The sequence below is a fragment of the Eulemur rufifrons genome, chromosome 7 (assembly GCF_041146395.1).
Source record: "Eulemur rufifrons isolate Redbay chromosome 7, OSU_ERuf_1, whole genome shotgun sequence".
Lineage (NCBI taxonomy): Eukaryota > Metazoa > Chordata > Mammalia > Primates > Lemuridae > Eulemur > Eulemur rufifrons.
In genome coordinates this window covers 91516386-91537850 of record NC_090989.1, presented here as the reverse complement: position 1 = coordinate 91537850, position 21465 = coordinate 91516386, and the positions used below count along the sequence as shown (strand labels likewise).

General features: G+C 42.2%; 1 protein-coding gene across 4 annotated transcripts in view; it reads right to left on the bottom strand.

The window, feature by feature from the left end:
* Window positions 1-21191, bottom strand: part of MECOM (MDS1 and EVI1 complex locus) — a 540410-nt gene extending 519219 nt beyond the window's left edge. For all 4 annotated transcript variants that reach the window (XM_069472951.1, XM_069472952.1, XM_069472965.1 and 1 more), the window contains exon 1: window positions 20840-21191. In XM_069472951.1, the coding sequence (XP_069329052.1) occupies window positions 20840-20876 (37 nt within the window). In that variant the 5' untranslated portion in view covers window positions 20877-21191. The remainder of the gene's footprint in view (window positions 1-20839) is intronic.
* Between the last annotated feature and the right edge of the window lie 274 nt (window positions 21192-21465).

Here is a 21465-nt window from a genome sequence, read left to right as displayed (position 1 = left end):
TCTAATGTATTATTTCGTTTGAACCTCATGCTAATTTGGTGAAATAAATATTCTCACTCTCACTTTAGAAGTGAGAAGACTGAGGTTGAGGGCTGTTAACTATATGTTCAAAGTCTCTCAGCCAGTGACAAAGGCAGCATTTGAATCTGGGTCTCCTGATAATATGACATTGTCCTGAAGAAAGAAATTCATAAATAAGAGAGAACAATTGTGGTCATTGGCAAAGAATTCCTTGCATTGAAATGGAGAAGAAAGCCCACAAGACAGCTGTAAAATTATTTCAAGGAGAAATGAAGACAAATTGGAAATAAGCTCTCTTTTAATTATACATTTAACAGTGATCTGTCATTGAGAAAGAACTAATACATAGAGTATCAATTTTCAGTAAATATAAATGGCAAATAAGGCATTTAATAAATTGCAAATGACAGTGTTTCTAAAAGTAGTTATCAATCACGAGTAAGGGCCTTCCCATTTATTAATCATATATTTCATTTCAGCAAAGAATATAACAAAATGGCTTAAAGAGAATATGGGGATGGTGCAGATGGTGCCTGGCAAAGGCAGGCATGAAAATATAACTTTTGCTTTACCCATTTAAAACCTGAAGGGACAGCCAGGGAGAAGGAAAATATTTGCAAACGGGATTTTAAAATAGTCAGATAACCGATGAAATGTTAAGAAACCTGCAAATTCATCAACTGTAGGGTAGGTTCTTGAGCCAACTAACAACAAAAAAATTGAAAAGGAAAGAATCTTGGCCAGAAGCAAAGTGCAGTTCAGAGAAGAGAAAAGAGAAAAAGTCCTACTGCTGGAAAAGTGTCACCATGGTTATGAAGAGGGCTCCGGTACTATCCCAGTTGCCAAATCATCTCAGAGAGTTAGCCTATCAGTTCACACAGTTTCAGGTATTTCCTTGGCCAGAGTTTTATTCAAAACAAAGGTCAAAAGGCGGAGAGTGGGGGAAGCATTCTCAGGCTCTTTCCCCTAGCTCATCCTGCCAACCTAGCAAAGAAAAAAAATCAGTAGGTCTCTTTGGTCAACTGATTGATTTTAATATTGTTATAAAATCTTCACAGTTTGTTCTGGATGTGCTAGTAAAGCCACCATGCAAAGGATTTAAGGCAGTGTGAAATTATCAGAGGACTGAGAACCTAATAGCATCTCTCAAAGCTGTTACAGAAGGCATGGTTCAGGAAAGAAATATCTGCAATCACAAAAGTGGAAGAGAGTCAGAGCTGCAAAGGAGAGCAAAACATGCCTACAAATGGTTACTGGAATTGGTCAATCAAATTTAGCCTTTCTTCTAATTTTTAAATTAACAAATTATTTTACTCATTTATGCCAGGGTAGAAATGTTTGCAATAAGCTCTGAAGCAAACCGAATTGCCATTTTTCTCAGGGAGCCTAATGATTCAACTTCTCATTCAAATAACACTGCATATTTATGAAGCTGGAGTCTAATTAAATTACCTCAGTCATCAATCTGATTTTGCTAAATTTCCTTTTCACAGGCCTATTAATGGAAATATGTGAATCCTCAAATATGAGCATTTAAATATTGAGTTATTAGCACTGTGTTTTCTAAACAAACCCTCTTATAAGTACACTAGATTTTCTCCACTTCGCACATCCTCTTTCTACCACACACCTGTATTTTTCTTCCACATTCTTGCTCCTGCCATCCTGTCTCCCACCTCACCACTCCCATAATCCAACTGGCAAAAAAAAAGTGTGAATGAGCAAAAACCAATCTTGTTATTACTACCATTTCCTTCTGCTTGCTCTCAAAACAGAAGCTTCATAAGGGAGAAATGGGTCACTTATAAAATTATTAAAAGAATCCTTCATCTGAAATCATTCACCAACTGGAAGCTTCAAAAACATTAACTGGAGCACCATGACAACTCTGGCCTGACCTTGGGCCTTAATCTCCAGTGGGTTCTGAATATTGGGCCTATCTTTTAAACCCTGGGCCATGGACCAGTACCAGTCTGTAGCCATTAGGAACTGTGCCACAAAGCCAGAGGTGAGCAGCAGGCAAGTGAGTGAAGCTTCATCTGCATTTACAGCAGCTCCCACTTGCTTGCATCACCGCCTGAGCTCCACCTCCTGTCAGATCAGCAGCAGCGTTAGAGTCTCATAGGAGCCTACTGTAAACTGCACATGCAAGGGATCTAGGTTGGACGCCATGAAATAAGTCCCCAAACTTCCTCTGATAGCAACAAATAAGTGCAGTCTAGCAGCTAAGAAATAGGTACGCCAGGCTTCTCTTCCCAGTTCCACCCCTCTCATATGGGTAGCCTAGAAAAAGTTACCCTCCTCTTCCTTAATTCAGCCTCAACTGTAGACTAGAATCATTCTATTTTCTCTAGTTTACCACATAGCATGCTACAAAACTCCTCTTGCACTGTAGCTTAGAATACTTTTTAAATACACAGATTGTCTCAAATAAGTATGATTCTGAAGCCCCACTTCTGAGGCTGGAAAATTGTACTCTCAGTCCCTGTCATTTTCTATTTTATATTCATCTTACATTGGCATTATAAATTTTAAAAATCCAAAACTATTATTTTAACAAATGGCTTGAATCTCCCTTTTAAACAAATGAATCGCCTTATCCCTTTATACCTGGCTCATAGAAAATTCTAAAAATTATAAAATTCAAGTGATTGTTGTGAAGGAAAAAAATAAAGCAGCAATTAGATTAAACATCATTGAAATAAGCTACAGAACCCAAATGAAGGTCCTCAGATGATTTATGCAATATAGTTAACAGCTTGGAAGCATACAGATAAAACTAAATCTGGACGAGGGCCCTTCCCGTGTCCAAAGATACACATAAGCACATGTTTTATAAATACACACCCACACCCTTTCACTGGCTTAGTCTGCCCTCTCAGTAAAGCCATTCGCCTTCACCATAAGTACACACAAATGTCTGTGTTCCCTAACCCAGGCTGTTCTGGTGTCTATCCCAATGAGCTCAACTAAACCTCCGGAATCATCGGGCACATCAACCAAATATACACTCAGGTGCAACTGAACATGCCTGGACTGTCCAACAAAAACGGATGAGTTCATTTAATGAATTTTCATGTATATGGAAGTGAATGACTGATAGCATTGATTAAAACCAACCAGGCATAAGGGCCGTTGGCATTCAATATCCAAACTTCCTAAAATACAGCAGAATCCCAGCCTGAAACCTACTTTTCTGCTTTTTTTTTTTTTTTTTTTTTTACATTTCTGGATAGAGAGAGATCTATTTTTTTACAATTCTGGTTTCCCTACATACCTTCTCTAGAATTCCCAGTTCTCCCTTTGCATGGGAACGTTGGCAGGAAGATTTATGTCTGGAATTCTAGAAAACCAAAAGACAAAAGCAGCTAGCAATATTAAAGTACTGTCTCATAAAGGAGCTGCTGTTCTGTTTTTGCTTGGGTTGTTTTTGTTATTGTTGCTGTATCTGAAAAATATTGTCTATTTAGAAATGGTTACCAGATCAAAATGGTCAAAAAGCTCCTGAACTCTCCAAAGATCATCCACTCTCTGTGATAAAGTCTCCTCACCAGTGGCCTTTTGCAACTGGAAATCTCTCACCTACTGCGGCCACAAAGGCCAGAAGTCACAGATCAGAAAGCAAGTTCATTGAGCTAGGTGTAAAGACAACTCCATGCCTGTAAAAACTAAAAGGAAGCCATATGTTAAAATATATGTAACACTAGAAGTAGCCCCCAATGATAGCATTTGGAGCCACCCTGCTCTCTCCTTATTCTTTAATCAAAATGACCTCCTTCTTCCCTATTTCTTATGTCCAGGACTCATATTGCTGCTCACTGCCTGAGCCCCACCCTTAGAGATTCTGATTTAATTGGGGTGGATGGCATTTTTAAGCACCCCAAGTGATTCTATGCAACCATACTTGAAAGTCCTTGTGTCTTCTCTTAACTTGTCCACTGCTCTGCCCCTCCAAAATAAAAAGCAAACTAAAAAAGGACTAGACCTGAGAACTCATTAGCCTCCCCTTATTTAAATCCTACAAGTTACTCCAGTATGCAACTAGCCAAATACTTTGTTGCAAAGCCTGAGTGATTTGGATATTAAAACAAAGTTGAGGATGAGTGATCAGGACTTGGTTTCAGATGTTATACAAAAAGGAAAAATTCAGAAAGTTGTGGCTTGTTTTCCTTGCCTTAGAAATATGATAGTGAGCTTGAGTTTATAGTCACAATATATTGCTTAGAAAATGGAAATCTGAATCCAGCACCATCCATCCACTGGTAAGTTGTAAGGTATAATTAGCTTGTGATTTCAGGCAATGAAGTAATGAAGTATCTCTAAGTCATTCATTCAACAAAGATTCATAGGGGAATTTCCTAAATAAAACTAAAATCATAGTGTCATGGAAAACCACACTGCAGATAACTCTAGGAAGAAAATTAAAGGCAAAGAAACGACTAGCCCGTATCATAAAGAAAGGATTACTCATTATAAATTGCAGCAAGATTCCTCTTTACTAAGAGTTGTATGAAGTCATTTCTTTAAATTAAGGTATCTGCTGTCCAAAATCTTACTACCTTTTATGACCTCTGGAATGCCCAGACAATGTCATGTTCTACTTTTATTTCTGGATGGAAAAAAATAAGGCAGTAGAATTCATTCAGATTAAGTTCTTGGGCATTCATGTAAAGTGGATCAAGGCTTGGATCCTGGCTCTGCACTCAAAGCTGAGAGGCCTGGGGCAAAAACACACATGTCTCCAGAGCCTCATCTGGAAACTAAGACAATAAAGTCCCCCACCTCACAGAGAAGTGAGGAGTAACTGTGATAATACATGAACACTCAATAATCTTTACTGGCATTATTACTTATTATCATTGTTATAAATTATCTCCATTTTACAAATGAAGAAATTGAGGCACTGAGCAGTTACGTAGCTTGTCTCTGGCCATGCAGCTGGGTAGGGGTAGAGCCAAGACTTCAACCTAAATAATGTGGCTTCAAAGTGTACACTCTTAATCCTTCCCCCACATTTTTCATATTTTATAATTTCTAGAATTTATACTAAGACATCAAATTTACATAGCTCTTTACAACTTGTAAAAGCTTACACATGTGTCATCTTATTTTAACATGACTAGTCTGGAGGAAGCCAAAGCAGAGGTAGTTATTGTTTCTATCTTATGCTTGGGGACATTGAGGCTCAGAAGGCTACTACCCTGTGGAAGGATGCCACACTGATGACTAGCAAAGCTGGGACTCAAACCTCTATTTCCTGACTCCCAGCCAGTGTCATCCACCAGAAATGTTTACGGAGCCCAAAATACACTGAACTTTTGAGATGATCACACCTAAGGAAAAAAAAAAAAAGAGCCCATCTTCAAGGTGGGTAGGGCTCAAAACACTGCAAAGAACATTTTTCTCTTTGGAAAGTTACTGTACTTGTCGAGTCTTTATAATGAGATGTTATGAGATGGTCAGGTAAATTACTCTGAGAGCAATAGAAGGAAACAAACGATCGCCACCTACATATCCTGGAAGCAGTCTGTAAGTCCTGGCCAATGCCAAGGATTCACCTGGAAGGTTGACTAAGATGAAGCTCATTGTATGCATTAGCTATCAGAGTATTTTCTTCTCTTGAGGGTAAAACCCTGGTGACTGAGATTATCATCACTCAAGGGCAGGAAGAGAAATTTGATATACAGATCATGAAGGCCCTTTGAAAACCCTAGACATAAAATGCTTTTTACCTTGACATTTCCCATCCTCTTAGGATCCATCTACCCAATATTTTTAGGTCAAAGAAACAAAGATACAATGCTGCTTCATGGGCCAAACCACATCTATGCTGGTGTTGTAATATTACACCATTATCAACAGGATGCTTAAATCACTAGCACCTTATACATTTAGGCAGATAGGGAGTTTTGGTCAGGATTTCAGATTGTGCCCAGCAGTAATGATGTTGAATGCACTTATTTCTGTGCCAAGCCTAGTGGCTGGAACATTGGCTTGGACACATACACACAGCTCAGCAAGATGGTTGGCAAAGAGAGTTGGAAAAGAGGGCAGTGCTTTTTATTCTTATTTCTGTTTAATGAACAACAGAATCACATGCCAGCTTGAGAGACAAGCCACTTCTCTGAGCTTATGTCAGTCTTTGGGTAGCACTATCTTCTACTGCATAAAAATTGAACCCAGAAGCAAGATGCGCCTTTTGAAACCATGGAGACTTCAGTTTGGGCATTTTGATCAGATCTTTGCTCTCTGACAGACCTGTAAGTGGCAAGAAATTGGAGGAAATTCTTTGAAATCCTCCAAAGAGAACTTGTTCTTGAACTGTAATGAAAAACGTTGCTCTCACTGCACAAAGGATAAAATACACTAAAACTAGTGCACAGGGGAAGAGTAATTTGCCCATCCACAAACCCAAGGCTGTGCAACATACGCTCAAAGTACATTCTGCGTCTTAGTTATTATAATCAGCATTTCCCTAACAACAGACAACTGTGATAGGTAGACCTTTCAGGAAAATTCTTAATTGTCTAATACACAAATTTTCTTCATATTAGGCACTTGGAGGCTTTGAAGACAACTTTAGAACTATGTCTTAAAATACATTAAACATACATAAACTTTTAACTCTCAAATTTAAAACATATTTTTCCCAGTTTAGAGAGGTATAAGAATTTTTTGCAACAATCGATGTAAAATGAGGGTAGGCCATCTGTCACATACCACTGTTCAGATGATTGTGGCTCAATCAGAATAGGTCTGTTATCCTCGTTCTTGCTCTTTTCTGCTGTATGAAAATCATCTGTTTACATGTGTGTCTCTCCCAATAGACTAGAAGTTCCTCAAGGACAGGAAACATATTTTATTTCTCTTTGTATATTCAGTGCTTGGCTTGGGCTTTTTAATGTATGTTCAATAAATATTTGTTTAACTGGACTGAATTATGGGTCCAGAAATCTAATACGCTTTTCTGATGCTGCTACTAACCCAGTGTTTGCAGATCAAACACAGAAGTCCCATTCCCTCCATCTATAAAGAAGATACAAAAACATCTGTGTCCTGGCTCCTAGGCTGTGGAGTCAGCTAAATGTATACATGGTGTCAAAAATGCAATCCACAAAACTGAAATAAACCTTATTTATAACTTTTACACCTTATCTGCTGCTACCCAAGGATAGAAAATGAGGCAGGTGGCTGTTCCTGCCATTCTCTTAAGTTTCAGTGTGCCACACTTCAAACACTTAATAAACATTCTCCTCATTTAGCTTTCTGATCCATGTCACCTCCTCAGAGAAGTCTCATCCAACTACCCTACCTAAAATAAGGTCCTGGGTACTCTCTAGCCAGTTACCACGCTTTGTTTTCATCGCTCCACAAGTCAACATCTTGAAGTGTATGCGTGTGCGTTGACTTCCTCCAGAATTTCAGCTCTGTGTGGGCAGGGCCTTGTCTGTGTTGTTTCCTGCTGCCTTCCCCTCACCTAGAATTGTAGGTGCTCAATAAATAGCTATTGAATGAATGGATGGGCAATGGTCACCAACAGCAAGTATTTTTAAAGGGTCTGGTTTTATTTTCAAGTATATCGAATGAAAACTGTATCAGCATTAATATGCAACTAATTTCGTGAGGCAGGCAAAGACCTCCACATCTGACAGGTATTAAGAAAAATTAAGTATGGTACTATTTTCACATGGAAGACTCCAAACTCATGGAATGCCATTGAAGTATGTCATTTATGTGGCTTCACAATGTTACAAAATATTAGGAGAAGAAAGCATTTGAAGAAGGAGTAGGCTTAGGATTCAGTGTTCCAAGCTCATGAAACCACTTTGTAGTCATTGATAACCAGCAACAGCTACATGGACATCTTTGCCTCTGTTAGTAAATCATTGTCAAGGGTATATGTATGCCTGTGAAATGTAGATGTTCAACATTTTCATGAAATTGATTGTTTTTAGGATTTCGTTCATCATGCCTTATATATAGTAAGTACTAAATAACTATTAACTCAATTTGATTGATCTAATGTAAAATATAGTTTGAAAAATTTTAACTAGAATAAATGCCCTCATGGAACAAACTTTATGCATCCACAAAAAAAAAACTGTATGAATTTGGAACACTTGTACTCTAAGGAATCAAAATTGCAAAGTAAATTAATTCCTAAAAGATTTATATGACTAAATTCTAATTCCTTGAACGGTACCTTTTCAAATCCAATCTAAAATGCCCAGTATATTGTTAATCTAATATAATCCAATGAGCTTTAAGAAGCAAAGTAGTTCCCAGTAGAACCAAAACCCAGCTATTCCATTTTTATAACCTTCTGTGTACAGAATAGGCTGAACTAATTTTTTCTGAATGTTTTTATATTTAATCAACAACATCATTGCCAAAGAAAACCACTTTTCAGAAGTTTCTCTATCCTGGTTTATAACTTATAATCAAAAACTGGAATTTTGCATCTGATGGGCTTTAGTGTGTAACATTATACTGTCATATTTTTTATGCTATAGTTAAAAGCAAGAGATAGTTTCCATTATAAAAATTTTCCCATAGTCTGGTTACCCAGTGAAAAACATTTTCCTATAAAAATGGCCTTTCCAATTCATAGGTTAAAAGTTATTGTGGGTGATTTTTTTTTAAAGAGCATCAGAAAGTTTTGATTGGCTTCAGATAACCTTCTGCAATTCACCTAGTCACATCAGTTGGCTTCAGGTGTGTACACAGAATAGGGTAGCATAATAATAATGTACCACACAAATAAGGAAATAGTCAACAAAAAAAAAACCTTAAGGCTTGAAACCCTGACAACTTACTTATCCTTATCCAGTTGGGGCTATATGGATTGATTTCAGCTACAGCCTATTCCAAGTAGCAGGAAGAAATAGAAATGGGGCATAAATATGAGGTCCAGAACAATCCAGTGAGCTTGAACTATCACAGCTACATCACAGTAGATCTTTTAAAGACATACCTTTGCTCTGGACTTAGACCCTTGATTCCTGCAGGGGGTAAAGATGCTTGGAAATCCGATCTGTCCTGACAGGGTGAGGCAACCCTCCATGACCTTCCCAAAGCCCCGCTGTGCTTGTGTCTCAGAGGCCAGCACACTTCACCCTGAACTGTGAGCTTCCTTTAATTGTAGACTTCACTTTCATTTTCTCTTAAGGTTATGGTTTAGGGAACCTCTCTGTCTGCTCTGTTCTGAAAACTGGAAACTATCCAAATATCATCCATAGGGGATTGTTTCAATAAAATATGTGACATCCAAACAATGGAAGATCTGCTGCCTTTATAAAGAATGGGTTAGATTGATACATACCAACAAGAGAAAAGGTTTTAGTTAAATTATTAAGTTTAAAAAAAAAGAAAGAGCAAATTGCTGTAAAAAGTTGTAACTCTAGATGTATGTATGGGCTAATATATGCATGGGGGGGAAATCTGTAGGACTTTACACTAAAGGATAAACAGTGGTCATCTGCAGGCAGTGTATAACAAAAAAACAAAATAACTTGCATCTTCTATATGATACAATGTTGCAGTTCTGTAATTATTTATAGTGTATACATTTTATAATCAGAAAGAAAAGGTTTCTAAGATAATGAAAAAAGTTGATAAGTACTTTAAGGTGTTATATAATGAACATACTAGGGTGAATCACTCTGAACACATGAGTGATCCCCCATGACATCTATGAATGGAATTTAGAAGTATGTGAACTACTAAAATTGCATGAAAATTTTTATGTGTATGTGCATTTTCTGGAAAGAGGCTCCATCCCTTTCGTCAGACTCTCATAGGGGTCTGGGACCCAAAAGGAGGTCACAAACTATGACCCTAGCAGAAACCAAGGTAGTTGTTCCATGTCTCCATTCATTTTTATTATCATTTTATCATGAAAAATTTTATTACTACTTAATTTCCTAATTCCAGCCAAAGGTAAAGTTTATACAAAGTATAAAAGTTGTAGCTCTTAGTCTCCACCCTCATTTAAAGGAGTTCCAATTGGTATAAGAGTAGCCCCAACAACACAATAAGAAATCACATCTGGCTGGTCTTGGTGAAAGAAAACTCCTAACAGGCACTAAAACACTATAATTGTTCAGGGTTTGAGGACAGTAGCCCAAAGTACAAATAGTCCTATTTTCTCCACAGAGTTGAGATATTTGTGAAAGGGGTAAGGAGTAGAGGAGTGGGAAGGGAGAGAAAGGGAGAAGTCATGTGTGCATTTGAATTAAGGGGACAGAGTTGGGTGAGTTGGGTTAATCAGTAAAACAAGATTCAATACATCATCTGTCAACCTTAAATTGTTTGAAAGAATCTTTAATCACAACTGTGCATTAAAATATACAGCAAAATTCTTGATGCTATATTCTATATTAATATTGCCTAAATTGGGGTTAGGATTTATATAAAAACTTGGCTTCTGATAACTTTTGTAGCTAAATATTCCCAAATTCCTAGGAATTACATGAGTCCACAAAATATTTTACCATCTCTACCTTGACTCTACTGACATTTGCCAGAATCAGGTCCGGTGCAGTTTAAGATCAAGTGTAGATCAATAACAATTTGTGATTTAAGTGAGGAGCCATGGGTTATACCTGCACTAGCAAAATGAGGAGCATGATTGGTGAAAATTAGGAATAATACTCTACTTTCCAAATATGCTTCCCAGGTGGTTTATCACTGTCAAAATAGGCCTATTGTAGATTTAGTATGCAATTAAAGTGTCAGATACCCCAGAGTTCCAGTGCTGACATTACCTAACTGTGCAGGTTTTACAGGCAAAGAAATTAAAGGGGTTCACATAATCCATCAAAGCCCATCGCTAACCACCATCACCTCATTGTGCCATATGCAAAGCATAGTACTAGACACTATACAAGACAGAAATGAGCTCTGCAGGAGCTTTACAGTTGAGCTAGAAAAATAAGATATATACTGTGAAGACAAGGAATTTATAATAAAATGCCAAAATCATGGTAGATAAAGATAATTTGATACTACTGGAATGAAATGGCATAAAGAAATCACATCTCCAGAAGTGACCAAGAGTGATCATGAAGAAAAAGGGGTTTAAATGAAATTTTAGGCTGGGTGTGATGACTCATGCCTGTAATCCTAGCACTCTGGGAGGCCAGAGAGGATAATTTGAGGTCAGGAGTTCAAGACCAGCCTGAGCAAGAGCGAGACCCCATCTCTACTAAAAATAGAAAGAAATTATATGGACAGCTAAAAACATATATAGAAAAAATTAACCGGGCATAGTGACACATGCCTGTAGTCCCAGCTACTCGGGAGGCTGAGACAGGAGGATCCCTTGAGCTCAGGAGTTTGAGGTTGCTGTGAGCTAGGCTGACGCCATGGCACTCACTCTAGCCTGGGCAACAAAACAAAGTGAGACTCTGTCTCAAAAAAAAAAAAAAAAAAAGAATGAGAGGCCCTCAATACCCAGGATAAAGAATTTGGGCTCCAGCATCAGGTGTAAAAATTGGGAGCCTAGGTATCTGGTAACTTATCGATAATGTTTATGAGCATGGTTCATCACTACTCATAATCCTCCTCTACAAGCATTTTATATCTGATGATTTCCCCAACAATGTTAACTGAGAGTGACAAGTAGTCATTGACAAGTCCCTTGACTGTAGTACTGATTTAGGTACTATAAATAGCCATAAATGTAGGAAATGCTACATGCTCTGTGCTTTATTAGGAGAGTCCATTGTCTTGGTATTCTAACACCACACCTAGCCCTTTTAATCCTCAAGACTTAATTTTATCTGTTATTCACCTACCACCATGCTAGAAATACAACTCATGATAATAAACAGAGCAACGTGTATTGATTTTCAAATGTCCCCTGAACATATATAACCTTCCTGCAAGGAAAGCCACTCTCATCAAAAAATACATTCATCCCTTAATTTCTCCATCTTAGGTTCAAGTCTTAAAAATCAGTTGGGTTCCTCAGTTGCAGATGTATACAGCATGTTACATCTGGACCCTCCTTGGAGGACAAGGGTGAGCGCTTCCTCTGAATACCCACAATGGCCAAAAGACCTGTTCTCCCGGAGACGACTATCTCCTAATGATTTACTGCCCAGCCCCTAGTCCACAAATCAAAGAATTGGGTTGAGTGAGAAATAAGAAAGAACATTGTCCAATGGCTACGAGAGAGGGAGGCAAAGTTTCAGTTTATTTTCTTAAGCCAATTAGTGATGAAACAGCATGGAGGAAAGGAAAGACACAACATGGCCATAAAAGACTATTTTTCCAGATAAATGGCCAGATATCAGATTCTGTAATAAGTACTTCCACCTATCAAAACACACACATACACACACATTAACTTTGGGGTGGGGAGGAAGATACAGATCTTAAAAACAAAGGGTAATATTCAGGAACCCTTATGGATATCATTGTAAAAATGCTGGAACTTTGAAAAATCCTTAGAAATCCACTAATGCAGACATTGCAAACCCAGGATCCATGAACTATATGTTGCAGTCAGAGGTGTTTGATTGGGTCTGCAGGATTTTTTAAAATTGAATCGACATTTCAAAGTAGAGAAGATTCGAATAAAAATCCAGATTGGTGGCTCCTCTTAAAAATTGGAAGACGTGGCAGCACCGGCCCCGTGCCCAAATGGTAGCGGTGCGATGCTGCTGAGTAGCAGCTGCCGCCTTTAGGAGAAGGCTTGAACTGCCAGTTTGCCACAGTCCCCACCACTCCCTCTTGCTCTGGAATACAAAGGCTCAGTGTCAAAAAATTAAATAAAAATAGAGAGAACCTTAGCACTTACACTCACCTTGTTTCACTCATTTATTGTAACTGCAAATCCTGTAGGCATTTAAGTTTACAAGCTCTGCTCTAGTCTAATCCCCTCATTTAGAAAGAAGCAACTCAGCCATTATAGTAAAGTGATTATAAATTCATTCCTTGAAAAGTTGAATTTTCATACAGGAGGTATTATGGTCTAATGACAACTACAGAGTATGAAAAACTAAATTTAGGCTGTGTGGCCATACAATGCCAAAATCTATGGAGAAAAGTGGAGATTTCATTTTATTTACACATTGTCCCTCCCCAAATAGAAGGGCAAAGGAAGATTCTCAAGTTTTCGGAAAAAATTTATTGCCTAGTTTGCCTTGGTATAGACAGTTTTAATGTGCCCAAATTTTAGATATGACTTCCCTTCACCCTGAGGGCATCATTTATTGAGAAGACATACAAAATGCTTGTTGAAGACATACAAAATGCTTGTTATAGACATGCAAACATTTCTGAAAATAAAATGGGATAAAAACATAAAACAGGAGGAAAAAAAGGATATTTCCTCTTCAGAAAATTTAACTGGTAAATCAGAAGGGAAGTAACTAAGATTTATTGAGTGACTGCATGTGACTTCAGTACTTTGCACACATTACCCAAGTAATCCTCACAGCAGCCCAAGGAGGGTAGTATTATCACACCCACTTCACAAGTTATGATACGAGGGCTCAGAGGCATTCAATAACTAGAAGATGACCTGGCTATTCAATCCAGGATCACACTCAGATTCAAACACTGGTGTGCATGTTTGTAATGTTTGTAAGTGGCTTGCCCATGCACGGGGCCTAGCACACAGAAGGACTTCACTGATATTTGTTGTGTAAGCCTGCCCATCGCCAAAGCCCACCAACTTACATGCAAAGACTTTCATAAATATCATCATTTGAACAACAAATGATACAAAAGTAACCAACCTAAAGGCTGGTTCTTGAACAAAGTTAAGGAAGTTGGAAGCCTTGGTTCTTCCTATTATATAGTCAATGACCCCCTACACGGGTGTTTACTAAAGGAATTAATAAAAATCTCTTTTCTAAATAAATTTCTCCTTTAGAATTGTTATAAAGTTAGTAGAATTTGGCTGAATATACAAGCAAAAGCAGGTTTGTTAATGAATAACAGTAATAACTAAAATCAAAATAAGAAATAATTCAAGAATGAGCACTTTTGAAGAGTCAGGAATTTGATTAAAAATTCACTTGTTTTTTTTTCTATAATGAAACAGTTCTTTAAGCACAAAACAGCTTTTATAATAATGCAGAAGAGTATGGTTCCAAGCAAAACACTCTCCCATTTTAATCATGGCTATTATTTTCGAAAATGAAATGGCTGAGGTCATTGTAATCTATTTTAGGGTTTGCATGAGTTGATGGTATTTTTGTCTTGGCTTTGAGCTCTCCACATTACCAGCTAAATGTTACGGGTTTTGCTATGTGCCCTTTCAAATCCCATTCTTTTTAATAATGTACTTTATACACGTAAATTAGAGTAAATTCCAATTTTTTTCCTAATAAGTCCAGATGGGGTCCACACTTTCAAGAGGACTAGAACTTGCCTTTTTTAAAAAAAAATTTTAAATTAAGTATGTACTTCTTAGAACTATGTTCCTATATGCATAAAAATGCCGTATGGATGTTCAAATGCTGAGAAATTAGTAAAACCACAGAATTCATGCGGTTGTTTTCACCAAACACAAATATAAGGATAGTATCTGTATACCTACTCTTTCCAGCTTACAAAGACAGATTCAGATACAGGAAAAAAATGCTTAGAAACAAAACCATCTGGGTAGAGTTCTGGACCTAATGATAGCTATCAGAAAGGGCAGGTCTGTATACAGATATCCATTTAGGACACATCAGTGAAGCTCTCTGTTCCCTGTAGGACCCAGCAGACAAAATTATCAAATATCTAAAGGCACTAAAGTCACATAGTCAAGCCTCCCTTTAGATGTGATTAATATTTCACTGGCTTTCTGAACTTAACTTGGTTTTTTTTTTTTATTATAACTCACTATCAGGTAACAAGGACTAGCCCAAGATCCCTCTAAATAGCTTCTACCCAGCCACACATGAGTGAATGACTTCACAATACATACATATTGTGGAGATCTGGCTTTTAAATGCCTTAGGCTCTGTTTGTTTGTTTATTTTTTTTTAAATCAACTTGCAAGGGCAATGTAATAAGATGCTGTAGCTTTTATGAAAGAGGTGAAATAATTTTAAACACAGACATACAATGAGTTTATTTATTTAGAAACTTGTTAAATAGAGTCTGGGAATTCAAATATTCAATGTTGACATTGTACAGAACTGGCAAGGAGCCAGAATCCAGTCTCCAGAGGGACCCATTGGACAAGGAATCCAGGCCTTTCTCTCCTCCCACTTGAGCTAAATAGGTAGAAGCCATTAGTTATACCCACAGCAATATCTGAACCGCACTCAAATAAGCTGCCCCAGCCAGGGCACTTCAAAGGAGGGTAAATGTGTTTAGCTTTTTAATGCTGAACTAGAGCTATATGTCACACTTCTGAAAGAGTTCTGTAAACAGTTTCTTCCCTGTGTAGAAACATCTCTGAAGTTTCTTGTATGGCATGTAAGCAAAGGTAATTAACAAGGATTATACTTTTTTCATTTACTGGGAGGGTCGGGAAGAGTAACACTAATTTGTGTGCAAACTAGGAATGTGGAAGGAGAAGCACACTACTGTCTTCCTGTCTCCCTCTCTTGTTTTCTGTTGCATTTGTTTGTCTCCTGTTTATCCTCTTCCTTACACTTGTTCTCACTACACAGCCAATTTCCTTGAGAATTCCCTGGTAAACTCGGAAGGCCAGAAGAGTGGGAAGGGGGAAATCTAATTTTAGAAAGAGGATCCTGGCTAATGCAGTGGGGAAGTAGGGAGGGAACTAATGATTCACACTGGGCCGCCCAGGAGAAAAGAAAAGCAGACCCCACAAACCATTTTAGAAACTACAGCGGCTTCCAGCGGAGGAAGGGTTAACCACCACTCCAGAAAGTGTGCCAGGCATCTTTAGAGTGTCCCCTCCCGCCCCATCTCTACCCCAGACCTTCTCTCCCCTGCCCTATGGGGCTGGGGAGGAGCCCACGCAGCCAGGGAGAGTGAATGAGTGAGTGTGTGGCTGCCCTCCGCACAAGAGTGTTCCAGAACCCGGGATGCGTGAGTGTGTGTGCGCGCGTGTGCATGTGTGTTTACACTGTCAATGCACACCCGGCTCCGAGGGAAGCAGCGCGCCAGGCACGCAGCTCCTCTGAGGCTGGAGAGAGGAGTTCTGGCCAAAGCTTGGAGCCCTGAGCCGAGCAGCTTGAGCAGCGAGGTGCGGGGAGGACGCCCTGAGTGCGCGCTGCCTCCCTCCCCACCCAGGCTTCCCGGCCCCACCCCCATGGCCCTTCTGGGGTCATTTCCTCCGCACCAGGCGGTTTTGAGGTGAGCGATGAGCGAGTGTACGAAGCTTCTGGGAATAGGGCTCTGCCAGGCGCTGAGTACCTTGGGAACAGGGGAAGAGCCGGTGGCCAGAAGGTGACAAAGTTTCTCCACCTCAGCGCCCGCTTCCAGCGGAGGCAACAAGCAGGGAGCTGCGCAGAGAAAGGGGGCCGAGCCAGGCGTGCTGGGGGCAACTAGTCGGCGCTCTCTTGCCTCCCGTGCCCCGGGAGGACGGAGCCAGGCGTCCCCGGCTGTGGCCTTCCTGCCCCAGGTCACAACTGCAAGCTTCGAATTTACAAAAATAAAATAAGCTCCCAAACAGTAAGATGTTCAAAGATAAACTGCTTACAAACTCATTACCTTCAACTTCAAGAAAAAACAAAAAGAAAACCTAGCAAAAATCGCGCGAAATAACATGTTAATTTCTATTCGATAAGCGTCCTACATGTTGAATGTCAGTCGGCAGAGGAGGCCGGGCCCCGGGGCTCAGGGAGAGGCCTTGGCTCAGAAAGCCTGAGAGCTGGTCTACCCGGCAGAAGACACACATTCACACGCACACGCACACCGTCGCCAAGACCTGCAACCCCTCAGTCCCTCCAAATAAAAACCTGAGAAAGAAGCCTTGCTTTCCAGCCTTCCTGCCTCCACAGCTAATGAACCGTTCCCTTCCACAGTGTCGGGGATTGGGGGGGAGGGGGGATGAAAAGCGTAATTAACCTTCCCCTAAACGCAGATTTTTTTTTTTTTTTTGGCGAAACACATCGAAATACTGCAGGAAGACTGCGCTCTGAGTGCCAAATGCAATAAAGAAGCCCTAAGCCGGGGTAATGGTCAAGTAATGGCAAATAAACCGTCTTCCTAGAAGGGGCCTCGGCCTCCGTTGGGAGAAGGTTTTTCCTCCTCAAAAGCAGCCTGAAATAAATAAACATTTTTTTATTTAACAAAGCCCTGTTTTAATCTAGGTTTGTTAAGGATGAAGGAAAACCCAAATAGGTGGACATACAGAGAGTGAATGTCTGAACCTGGGCGTGCGTTTGTTGTTTTTCGTTTTCCTTTACTTTTTTTTTGTCTTGGGTATTTGGCTCTAAGGTGAGTAGTTTAAGGGGGGAGAGGGGCAGCATCTACCTTTCCTACTGCAGAGCCTGTTTTTGAACAGAGATCCAGTGTAGAAGTAACAAGTGCCACCTCCCCACAGTCTCCCTAATCGCATTGCCTTCTGCATCTTTACGAGACTTCTGGGGGGCCGGTAGCAAAGGGGGTTACTCGGATGCAACTGGTTCTTTGTGGTGATTGAACTCCTGCGGGTTGTCACTTTGGGGAACTGGGGTGGGGGTTTCTTCGGTGTTTCGGGCTCTAGACGTGCTGGGCAGACCCAACCTCGCTTCCTTCCCATCCATCAGGAGAGTTGCAAGTGGCATTTCTGGCACGGCCCAGGTGCTATCCTAGCTGCCCAAGAAAACGGCTGGGAAGTCTCCTGGCGCTGCCAGAGTCGTCTTGGCTTTTACTTCTCTTTTCTTAAAAATGGAAATAAAATTCAGGAGCATTAAACAGCACAAATGTCAACCTTCTTGCTTTTCCCTTCTTTATTTTTTTAAATTTTAAAATCATCCCAAATGATTTACAACGAATTTATAGGTTTCGACTCGTGTAAAAACAAGCCCTACAAGTTGGAAACTGGGTTGTACATTCATTCTCGGTATAACTTCAGTGGATATTTTCAGGGTCTGTGGTCTCTGGTCTCGGTCCATGGGCTTCTGTACCGTAGCCAAGACCAAGTCAGGACTTATGGCCACCAAAGAAATTTACAAAAGACAAAAAGAATAACAAGCAATCGAGAAAACAATTATTACTATGTGATTTGTTTCCATTGTAATGTTTACTTTTGCCACCATAAAGGTAGATTTTTTTTTTTTAAGTATGGTGGTCACAAAGCCTCTTCCTAACCCAGAAAAAGAAAGAAACTGGTGTAAATAGAACAGTGAAGTTTTCGTTGGATGATTGCACTGCAGGGGTCACCAACCATCTCCGCCATGAGCTACTGGGGGAAGGAAATCGCGCTTTAAAATACAAAAATCCGTAGTTTTCATATGATTTCCTTTATTACCCAGATAGTAATTGAAGAATTGCACAAAGCAGTGCTTCTGTCTGAGAAAGGCAGCTGCGGCAGCAACAGCTGGAGCAATGCAAGCGGGGACCTGAGGCTCAGCAAAAAGTTTGGAAGAGTTGGGATCTAGCTATCGGAAAGTGCGGCGGCATCCTTAGAGAGACTGAAGACAAAATAAATGGGTCTCTCACCGGTGGAATCACACGTATCATCAGATAGGAAATGAGGCTCAGTTTCTGGATGTTCAGTGGACTGTACATGCGAGAATATTTTAATACAGCAATGTACAGCTTGATTGGCAATTAAAATAGTTGAAAAAGTTGCTCAAGAAAATTCAAAAGGTTTTGTGTTCTGCTTTCACTTCCGAGGATACCCGTCAACGAGGCGCAGCGCGAAGCCTTAGGCTTTCATTTCACAACTTAGGCATGGTTGAAACAGGCTACCCACCCTCACCCCCACCCCCAACAACCACACACACACACACACACACACACACTCTCCTAACATTTAGTCGCAATTGAAACCCTCATGCCTCCAAGCATATGTACATTTATTCACCTTCAGATGAAAATAAAGACATCGGCCTCATTTAAAAGCAAACGGAAAACAGTTCCACTGGCGCCCTTTGACACTGTAGCAGCGAAGTGAAAAGAACAATATCCAAAAGAGAAACAGATGGACTGATGACCCAAAGAGCCCTATATTTAGGTTGATCTCTAAGACCTAGGCGAAAGGAAACGTATGGGGCACTGTGTGGGACTGCTTGGGTGAGCACTGAACGAAGCACTGGAAAGGCGCCTAGGATGACAGCATCTCGCCCGGCTAACCCTCGGACCTCCGCTGCCCGTGAAACCGAGCCTGACGAGGTGCCGTTGTCCCGCGCTGCGGCTGCCCAGACGCGGCAAGCCGGGAGGCGTGGAGCACCTACCGTACTTGGTTCTAACGAGCAAGGGACAGGAGGAAGGAAGACTGGGAATTTCACCGGGGAGAAGTATCTCCGCCCCCCGCAACTCTCATTTCTCTGGTCCACAAGCAAAACAATTAGAGAGTTGTGTTTGCGGCGAGTGCAAGTGTGGGACAGCGAACGGCGGCCTGTCCTCTCCTGAGGCAGCTCCAGCCTTGCGTGCTGACACTTCGCGGGGGAGCGCTCCTGACTGCTCCCGGGCTCGACTACCCGAGTCGCCTTAGAGTCGAGGTAGAAGCATTTGGACAAACCCAGCCCTGTCCCCTACCATCTCGAATAAGCAACACATCGTGACAGACAGTGCCTGTTTGGCCGGCAACGCTTTTGCTGGAAGAGTCAAGGATGGGGGTCCCGCCGCCCCCGCCCCAAACCTATTCACCCTCGTCCCGCGTGACGAAGGCCGCTCCGCTCCAGGCAGGCAGGGGGCGCCGGGGAGGGATATTGACCCGGGATCCCGGCTGCACCCAGAAGAAGAGCGGGAGCCTCGGCTGCGCCGTCTCCGCGGCTCAACGTTCCGGCAGCTCGCCCCCTGGGGGTCGCTCGGCGCCCCGCCAGCTGGGTTTTCGCGGGTCGGTGCGCGCCCTCTCTGCCGCCTCCTCCGAAGCTATCGCCGCTGGCTGCGCGCCCTCCACTCCCCGCTCTCCACGCGCTCGTGGGGCCTCTGCTCTTCCCACCTGCCCACGGCTCTGCGGAGTCGGTAGCTCTGCTCTGCCCGTGGCCTTCATAACCACCCCGCGATCACAGCCCCCTTTGGTCTCCCCCACTCCCCGCTGCAGTCCTGCCGCCGCAGCGCACGCCGGAGAGCATGGCCGAGCGCACAGCGCCCACTACCGCAGCTGCGGCTCGGCGCAACCAGCCTGCCAGCCCGCGCAACTTCCAGCGGCCGCCTCGCAACTTTTCCCAACTCCACCACTGCAGCCTGCCGCCGCCGCCAACGCCACTGTGGCTCCCTCCGAGCCTCTACCCATCCCAAACCCCAGAAACAAACCGAGGCTCGAAAATGCTCCCTTCCCCAGCCCGCCCCCCCAGCCCCCGCTCTCCCCTCCTCCCACGCCGGGACTAGCTGGTTGGCCAGAGGCGACTCTCCCCCGCCTGGGGGGAAGGGAAGGGGAGGGGGAGACTCTCTCCTCTCCTCTTCCCCCCCCACCCCATCGCGCTCACTCTCGCGCGCTCTCCTCCCTCCCACCCCTCGTCTTTGCTACTACCCCCACCCCCACCCCCACCCCGGGATTGCCAGAGCTGGTCGGTGCGTGGGGCTGAGGGCTGCCCGGGCTCCTCAGGCGCCCGAATCAGGAGCAAGAGCGCGGGCGATCGGGAGCGGAGGTTGGAACCGGCAGGTTGTTGGGACTGCGCTGCGCCTGCCCTCCACCCGGGGCCCCGGCGCAAGAGGCAGCCCGCGCTCCCTCCCGGAGCGCTGGAGACAGATATGCAAGATGGCAGAGGGGGAAAAGCCAATAGAAAAGGGATATTGCACCTACTTGTGGCCAGTTTCCTTGCCCTGCCTTTGGATCTCATGCTGTGCCCAGTCCTGCAGCCGCTGCTGTGTGGTTGGGTTTTTTTTTTTCTTGGATCTTTTCCTTCTTTTGCTCTCCCTCTCGCTCTCTCACTCTCTCTCCTTTTCTCTCTCTCTCTCCCTCTCTCTCCTTTTCTCTCTCTCTCTCTCACACACACACACACACAACTTCCACACACTCACTCTCTGTCTTTCCCTCTTTCACTCTCTCTCCCTCCCTCTCTCCCTTTCTCTCAATCCACGCTCGCTATCTCTCCAGCATTGTCAGTTTGGACACCTTCGCACATGCGCGCTAGACGCCCCTCCAACATCTCAGCGCCGCCAAAAAAAGTTTGGAGCGATTTATCACTTTGATTTGGAGATCTTGTCAGATGGCAATCGCCGAGGAGGCGGAGAAAGGGAGCCACGGGGAGGGCGGCGGGGGGCGGGAGCGAGCGCGGGGAGCCAGAGGGGAGCAGACACCTCGCCCAAAAAAAAAAAAAAAAAAAAAAAGGAAGAAAAGACTTGGGCAGAGAATTTATTCCGTGTTGGAATCACCAATAAGCCTGTATCATAATTACTGTTTTTCCCACTATAAATTGCAGAAATTTT